Consider the following 8,693-nt stretch of genomic DNA (forward strand, 5'->3'; position numbering starts at 1 on the left):
TTTAAGTGAGATAACCCAGGGGTTGCCCCACCCCTGAAGTCATCTAATCCTGAGCCAGGGGAAACTGAGTTTGTTTCTGGAAGTCCTTGAGATTTGCAAAGTCTCCAAGATTTGCAAAGGGCCAAACGGTCCTTTAGAGCTGCAAGCCTACAAATTACTCAGTAGCATATAACCAAGTAGCCAGGTACCAGATTCAAAGCCAAGCTTACATCAGGAAGCCACACAAGGAATAAGTGCTATACAGTGGTACCTCGGGTTAAGTACTTAATTCGTTCCGGAGGTCCGTACTTAACCTGAAACTGTTCTTAACCTGAAGCACCACTTTCGCTAATGGGGCCTCCTGCTGCTGACGTGCCGCTGGAGCACAATTTCTGTTCTCATCCTGAAGCAAAGTTCTTAACCTGAAGCACTATTTCTGGGTTAGCAGAGTCTGTAACCTGCAGCATATGTAAGCCGAGGTACCACTGTACTTTATTAGGGAGTTAATAAGCAGAGAATAAGAACGCTTTACCACTAAAACACAGTTAAGAAAGGCTAACCGTGTGAAGACACTTCAGGGAATTTGAACACAGAACAAAATAACCATTCGAGTCATTGACCCCACGAGCAAGTTGCATCTAGGAACACATTATTGTTGCCATACATGACCCTCTATCTAAATGTCATTAGACCAGGTCAAAGACCAGTTTTTATACTAAAAGGGCTAGACAGGTGGGCTCTCATTGAGCCAATTGGGGCTTGGGGGCATATTTCCAAGAACTAGATGGTGGATACCCTGTAGATTTCTGCACAGTCTTTGTGGCCTTGACACAGTCTTGGTATGTCCCACAGAGGAACTTACGGTCTGCAAATAAAAACATCCTGAAGGTCCCAGGCCACAGAGAGGTTAGGCTGGCCTCAACTAGAGCCAGGGCTTTCTCAGCTGCTCCTCCAATCTGGTGGAACCCTCTGTCACAAGAGACTAGGGCCCTGCGGGACCTGACATCTTTCCGCAGGGCCTGCAAGATAGAGCTGTTCCACCAGGCCTTTGGTCAGGGCACAGCCTGACTCCCTCCTCTGGCAACCTGCACAGAATTTTGCTTAACGGTTGCCATCAATTTGATTTTAATTAATTTTTATAATGAAATGTTTTTAGAATGTTGGATTATTTGATTGTTGTTAGCCGCCATGAGCCCGGGTTCGGCTAGAGAGGGCGGGATATAAATAAAATATATTCTTATTCTTTTTCTTCTTATTATTATTGCATCAGACACAGGTGCAGTGTTCGAAACTCCCACTGTTCTAGGCGCATTTTGCGACAGGAAATTTCATTAGGGCGAGCAGTTTCTGAGCTCTGGGCGCAGTAAGATTTCAGATTAAAGCTGCAGTGGAAGGAAAGGAGGACCTTTTTCTGCCTCCCCACTTCCAGCCACTCTCTAAAGACTGGAAAAGAGACCCTCTAAGAATATTAGGGAGGTGGGCAAGGGAAGGACTAGACCGTGTGAAAAATGAACATAAGATTTTATCTGCAGTTCATTCATTTTCAGCTTTGTTTATTTTTATATAAAAAAGCGGGCCTAGGCACTCTGTTGTTGTGTCCATAAGGTGCCATTTAGCTTCTAGCTTTCATATCTGAGTTTCTAACACTGCACAGGTGGCAAGATGGAGCAATTAAATTGGACTTTCGCTGTAGGAAAACTGCATCAAGAATCCTTATTTAAAGGCAAATGCAGGTTCTTCACACTTGATAGTGCATATGTTTCGAGTGCTAGCACCAGTATACAAAATGTAATGTGTGGTGCTGCTCAGAGAGAGAGAGAAAGAGAAATTTTTACAACTAATTATAGAGCCAAGGTTTGTTTCTTACCACTTGGAAATTCAAATTTGTCCTACCTACAGACAACAGTTTCACCAATGAAAAATGCAGGGGGGGGGGAATTATGCATGCCCTTTGTTAATAAGGAAGTATTTTGACAGTACACAATCAAGAAGTTCTTGAATACCTGCTTGCTCTTGCCCTTTTGTAAAATTTGGCACAGAATTCACATCACACCCTTCTTAAATGAGTTGTTGCCACTGGCAAAAATTCTGTCTAGCGTATGTAAATGACATTAAGCTGTTGGCTTTTTTTTTTAAGTGTTGTTGAATACATACCTTGGCTTCACTGTGCTTAAGAAGGAACTCTTTAAAGCCAAAGTCATATTTCATAGTTTGTTTATTTTAGAGGCAAAACAAGATGCCTAGCATTTTATAGTGTTGGATAAGAAAATAAACATTTTCTGTAAATGCTTTAGAGTGCAAACTTATACAACTCGGAAGTAGGCCTTATGTTCTATAGGACTTAATCTCAGGTAAGTGAGCCTAGGATTCCAGTCTTAATGAATCTGTATCTTCTCTGTCATTCTGCAAGACCATGGTTGTTGTTGTTTTTTAAACCACTACAATGCTACCAGTTGTAAACAATTGGCTGGACATTTGGAGTTCAAAACCATCAACTCTATTTTGCAATAAAAAGTATCCTTATTTAGCTTTCAGAATTTGGATGGAGTTGGCAGAACAGGCAAAAATATGCAGTGTTGTTCATGTCATACACGGTTCTTGTTGTGTAAGAATCCCACGAGTTTAAAACTGGAAAGGTGAAAGGTTTATAGAACAAAACACTGAACATGTGTAATTGTTGCAGGAATGGGTTTTGGTGACAGGACAAGTACATTCTGTGGCACTCCAGAATTTCTTGCTCCAGAAGTGTTGACAGAAACTTCCTATACAAGAGCTGTAGACTGGTGGGGTCTTGGTGTGCTCATCTATGAAATGCTGGTTGGTGAGGTAAGCTTCACAAAATGTAAAACTGTTTCCTTTATTCATCTGTGAAGAGCAAATAAATTTGAAAGGAGCTGTTGGGTGTAGGTTTCTGTTGAATCCCTCACTCTTTTCACTTCTCATTTGGTTAAATTTGAGTATATTTATTAAGAAAATATATCGATGAAAATTCAGTTTCTGGAAATTATTCTTATCGCTATTTCTCCCCCACCCTCTAGTCTCCCTTCCCAGGAGATGATGAAGAAGAGGTTTTTGACAGTATTGTAAATGATGAAGTAAGATACCCTCGGTTCCTTTCTACAGAAGCCATCTCAATAATGAGAAGGGTAAGATGGTACTTTTTGCGTGCTTGTTTCATTCCTTCTTAATTTGTTTAGCCACGCATGTAAGGGAAAGCAAAGTATTTTAAGGTCCACGTTTTTATTTGCTATGTACGTTTCTCAAGTTCACTTTATGTCAAAGGCAAGTGTGGCTCGCTGATACTAGTAATCACCTAGCCTCCTCAGAAGTATGCCCCATGTCTTTTGGGTAGATATACTGTGGGTATGACCTTTACTTCCATGGGTGAATAACTGTGGTCCTTCCAAGTTCCTCTGCTTGCAGCTCCCATCCACCTGTCCGCCAGCATGGCTAGTGGTCAGGGATGATGGGTTTTGTAGCCCAGCAACATCCATCTTGGAGGGTCACTGGTGAGCCACCCCCGATTTACTCACTGGTAGGATTGGTACTACTTGTGAGGCAGGAGGACTTTGGTTTTTTTTTACTGGAGCACCTGAGAAAGCAACCACAGCTGTATAAAAAGTTAACACACCGGCTTATGATGTCCCTGGAGATAAGCAAAGCAGCAGCGAGGATTCTTTCAATTTTGTAGCAGCAGAGAGTGGTAGTTGGGACTCAGTAGAGACCCTGCATTCTGGATCATGGAAGCCCTAGAACTTGAGCTCTTTCCTTTCCTTTGACAAAACAACAATTGGAGACTTTATGTGTATTGGCTCTTCTCTCTGTGGAAGCGGGGACTGATTGCATGGGAGATGATGTCATTAGTCTGCTGCTGTGAGTGCTTGGATTACTAGCTATCTCTTGTAAGGAAAACTGAAAATAGTGCATGGTTTCATGCCTTGTCTTTTTAAAGACGGCAAGTTGTTTTTTTTCTGGGGTTTGCCATTGTGCTTTTTTTTTGTTTTATTCAGATTATTTTTGTTATTTAATTTGTTCTTCTGTAAACTGCCTTGGGACTCTTTTATGCTGTTAATAACGGGCGGAAACCAATTATGTCATCCTGTCATGACGCCGATGTCAGCAGTTTTGCTTGAAATATAACTTGGTCAGAACCACCGTTTGGTCCTCGGCAAACCAGCGAGAATTTTAAATTTATGAACTAATAAAAGCAAAGGCAACCATTTCGCTTTCTTTTCTAAAGTTCCCAGTGCTACTTGTTGTCCTAACTGGGAAACCTGATGTGCTTTTTAAAAAAAAAAATCACTATCCTTCATATTTATATCATGCTTTTTCAAAGAACTCACATGGCTCAGGAAATTGTTAACAGGAATGCTTTGCTCGAGCAGGCTACTGACAAAAAGTTCTTGATATCGTTTCAGCTTCTGAGGAGAAACCCGGAGCGGCGTCTCGGTGCTGGTGAGAAAGATGCTGAAGATGTCAAAAGGCATCACTTTTTCCGGGTGAGTGCGAAGTGAAAAGCCTGGGTGCAGTCTGGGAGCAGCCAGAAGCAGGGACTTAACTCGGTGTTTTCGTTTTGCAGTTGATCGATTGGAACGCGTTGCTTGCCAAGAAAATGAAGCCTCCTTTTGTCCCCATCATAAGAGGAAGAGAAGACGTCAGCAATTTTGATGACGAATTTACCTCAGAAGCACCTATTCTCACTCCACCCCGGGAGCCTAGGATACTTTCAGAAGACCAGCAGGAAATGTTCAGAGACTTTGACTACATTGCTGATTGGTGTTAATTCTTTTGAGACACTGTGAAATCCTAGCAGACTGGCTCATCAGAACAGCGTTCGCCCCACTCCTTCCCTCCTTTTGAGAATACCAGCTGTTGGGTTGTTCTCTGTGCTGCCTGTAGCTTCCAACTTTTTTGAATCACATGAAGATTTTGGAAAAAGGACCGTTTTTATTACACGTGAGGTGTGACCTCGTTTTTGTATATCTTTTTTTTTTTTAAAGAAAAAAATATTGAGCACTGGAAAGCAATTCTGTGCAGCTCTTTACGCTTGACCTGGCAGGTATAGGCTGTGTTCCACTCTCACATGGGCACACTTGTACTGTATCTTTACTGTTCTGCAGCAGAAAACATTGCAAAAAGACCTGCCTTAAGCAGGATTAGCAACCAGATACTGAGCTAGACTGATAACCATCTACTCAGCGATTAGAGGGAAGAAGGAAGGCAAAATGTCTGTCCTTAAAAAAAAAAATACAGTAATCTCCAAAAAACATAGTCCTGATGACTGTTAAGCACACTGTTGTCTTGATTTTTTTAGGGGGGGAATGAGGATTAAGAACTGATGCCTTGTTTTGTAAACTTTCTATGGTATTTATTAGGGGGGGGGGGGAATGTTTAAAAGCCTTACCTATAGGAGAACAGTATAAGTGCTTCCATTCTTAAAAAGAGAAGATTGGTCCTAAGAAGTTTACCAAAGCATTTGCCAAACAATTTTTGCCTTTCAACTTCTATAACCAGCAGATATGAAGAATGTAATGAGTAAGAATGTCTCTCCAGTCTTAAATCAGGAACATTTCTAATGTGTGCATTCCCCCAGATGCAATCAGTGTTTTGTACTCTTGGAAGTCATGTCTTTTCCACACTAACTCCATTGATACGTTATTTTAGCTAATCTGTGTCTAGCTATCGTTCATCTTACATTTGCTGATTTGGTGTTGCCATATCATCTTTAAAGAATGAGGATCTTCAGTGTATACATGCCATGTTCATGTATATTTGGAAGTTATAGTATATTTTTGTTTCAAGCATATAAATTAACTTTACCACTTCCTTTAGCATTATCCAGTGGCTAGGTGAATGTATTGTTAAATTCAGATTTAATGGGGGGAAACATGCTTGTATACATTTCAAGGCCACTGAATTCCAGACTCTTCATTGGCAATTACTGAGAATAAGGGTTAAAGCAATATGTTTTGAGAGAATGTATAAATATTTTTGATAAAACTTGTATATTTTAAGCCTCTTAACACTATGCTGTACCTTGAAAAGTTAAAATGTCTTTGACCAGATACTGTGTGTGCTCCTTTCAGACTTACGTAGTTTTTTAAAAGGTTGAGTCTGTTTGTGGAAAACAACGCTCTGCTTTCCTTAGCTTATTAAAATTGGTTTGTCATCAGGCTCATACTCAGCATGCCCAAGATCATAAATGTGTTGTGTGGTGTTTAAATCCACACAGACTTATTGATCTGGAATCTGGTTTCATGAAAGATAAATGGCAACCACATAACCATGTGAAGACAGTGCTGCCCCCAGGTGTTGCCTTCATTGCCTGAACTTTGAAGCATATGTAACGGCTTCATTAGAATAATGTACATGTAAGTGTGTCCACAAAGAACAATGGTAAAAGACTAAACAAATCAAATCATGAAATGTCCAACCTGTAATTCTTTAAAAAAATAGCAAATTAGCATCTTGGAAAAAAATGCTATTTCTCTTCCACTTCAAATAGCTGTATCACAATTAAATACAAAACACTACACACCTGAGGTACAGTCGGCTATTCATTTATACTCCAAAATTAGAGCTACAGACAGCTGAGTCCAAAAGGCTGATTCAAATTTAAAGTCCTACAGAAATAACCCTTTTCTCTTTTTTTGTAAGTACATCTTGTACAGAAATGTTTTGTAATCTAAGTAAATCACTTAAAAGAATTTTTAGAGGCAGGGTATGTTCACACAGTTAAGCTGAAAGAAAGCACTAATTTTATCTAGTTTTTTAAAATATTTAGGCAAATTAAGATTTTAAACTCTAGATTGTAAATATATTTTGCTATACTTGTATGTGGCTGCTGAAGCACTTTGTAAAGAAATTAGGTTATTTTAGAATGGTACACTATGCATTAAAATGAAATGTGCCTTTAACAATGTCATACTACAAACTGTCTTGCAGTTAACTATCAAATTAAAGTTTAAATAGTGAAATTTGTATATGAAAACATGATTTACTTATTTGAATCCTATAATCTTGCTTTTTGGTCTTTAGATAAAAATTGTGTTTAGAACTTGGTTTGAATTACCCTTTTCTTTCAGGGATGCGTAAAAAGTCTCATTTTCTGTTCCTCTGTCAGTAATCTTGTGGTACCATAGTGTCAAAGCAACCCATACAACTGCATATCTAATCATGTAAAGGTTGTACAGTGGTACCTCGGGTTAAGAACTTAATTCGTTCTGGAGGTTCGTTCTTAACCTGAAGCACCAGCTAATGGGGCCTCCCGCTGCCGCCGCTATGCGATTTCTGTTCTCATCGTGAAGCAAAGTTCTTAACCCGAGGTACTATTTCTGGGTTAGCGGAGTCTGTAACCTGAGATGTATGTAACCCGAGGCACCACTGTACTGGTAGTTAGAGGGTGTGTTTTTTGCTTTAAATGTTGACTTGGTTTCTTACACACACACACACACACACATATATATATATACACACTCTTAAGAGAGAGAGTGGGGGGGGGGAGGCAACAGGCTATCTGAATTATGGTTCCTTATAAGGATTTCATTCAAGCATTGGAGCTCAGATTCAGTTGTTAAATCTAGTTTTACTTGCCTACAAAGGTTAATGCAGAAGCTGAAGTAATCTAAATGTCCCCAAGTTCTAACACAAGCCCACTCTTGATAGTGCGGTCCTTCAGGGAGGGTACGACAGACCTACACTGCCCAGTTTGTCTGCATGGTTCTTTAAAAAAGCATGGCATGTGTTCATGGACTGCTGCAAGGCAACCCCTTTAAATACGTTGCAGCTATTGTGCGCCAACGTGCCCGGATCCCAAAATCTCCCTTATCCCTCAACGTGAAAAGCAAGGGGCTCTTCAGGAGTTCTTATGGACCTCAACGGATCAGTCATGTCCAAGACAGAGAGACTGCTATTCATGGTGGTAGGAAAAGTAACAACTTTTTCTGTATCTGTAAGAATCGACATTCAGTTCAAAATACAGCACCTTAGAGCCTACAAGGCAGGCATAGGCAAGCTCAGCCCACCAGATGTTTTGGGACTACAACTCCCATCATCCCTAGCTAACAGGACCAGTGGTCAGGGATGATGGGAGTTATAGTCCCAAAACATCTGGAGGGCCGAGCTTGCCTATGCCTGCTACAAGGCAAATAGTATTCTAGTGCTCAAGCAGGATGTAACTGATACAGTGGTACCTCGGGTTAAGTACTTAATTCATTCCGGAGGTCCGTTCTTAACTTGAAACTGTCCTTAACCCGAAGCACCACTTTAGCTAATGGGGCCGCCGGAGCACGATTTCTGTTCTCATCCTGAAGCAAAGTTCTTAACCCGAGGTAATATTTCTGGGTTAGCAAAGTCTGTAACCTGAAGCGTATGTAACCCGAGGTACCACTGTATTGTAGAAGAGCTTCCTGGAAGATTTCACCTATGAAAAACCCATGGTAGGCAAGAGGACTTAGGAATATCTTTCTGACAGATGTTGTGATGGAGCAGATATAATCTAAGACACTGGTTGTTGTGGATTGAATTTCCCTGCCCATTCCACAACAGAGGCAGGGAAAGCTACGTGATGTCCCTAAGATGACAGTCAAGACTCCAGCCTTACCGCACTCAACATCAGAACCTGGTTCTAAGAATCCTGTTAAGGCTGCACACCAAGATTAAGATTTGAGATGTTTGTTTTGTTTTTTCAATGTACAGAGGCAAGGCTTGATGTT

General features: G+C 40.6%; 1 protein-coding gene across 6 annotated transcripts in view; it reads left to right on the plus strand.

Annotated features, from left to right (window-relative positions):
- The window catches only part of PKN2 (protein kinase N2), a 51,006-nt gene extending 43,970 nt beyond the window's left edge, over window positions 1-7,036 (plus strand). For all 6 annotated transcript variants that reach the window (XM_083743310.1, XM_083743312.1, XM_083743311.1 and 3 more), the window contains exons 19-22: window positions 2,663-2,805; window positions 3,018-3,125; window positions 4,398-4,478; window positions 4,559-7,036. In XM_083743310.1, coding sequence (XP_083599436.1) covers window positions 2,663-2,805; window positions 3,018-3,125; window positions 4,398-4,478; window positions 4,559-4,762 — 536 coding nt within the window. In that variant the 3' untranslated portion in view covers window positions 4,763-7,036. The remainder of the gene's footprint in view (window positions 1-2,662; window positions 2,806-3,017; window positions 3,126-4,397; window positions 4,479-4,558) is intronic.
- Window positions 7,037-8,693: the final 1,657 nt, after the last annotated feature.

This window comes from Podarcis gaigeae (genome assembly GCF_964106915.1).
Source record: "Podarcis gaigeae genome assembly, chromosome: 6".
Taxonomy (NCBI): domain Eukaryota; kingdom Metazoa; phylum Chordata; class Lepidosauria; order Squamata; family Lacertidae; genus Podarcis; species Podarcis gaigeae.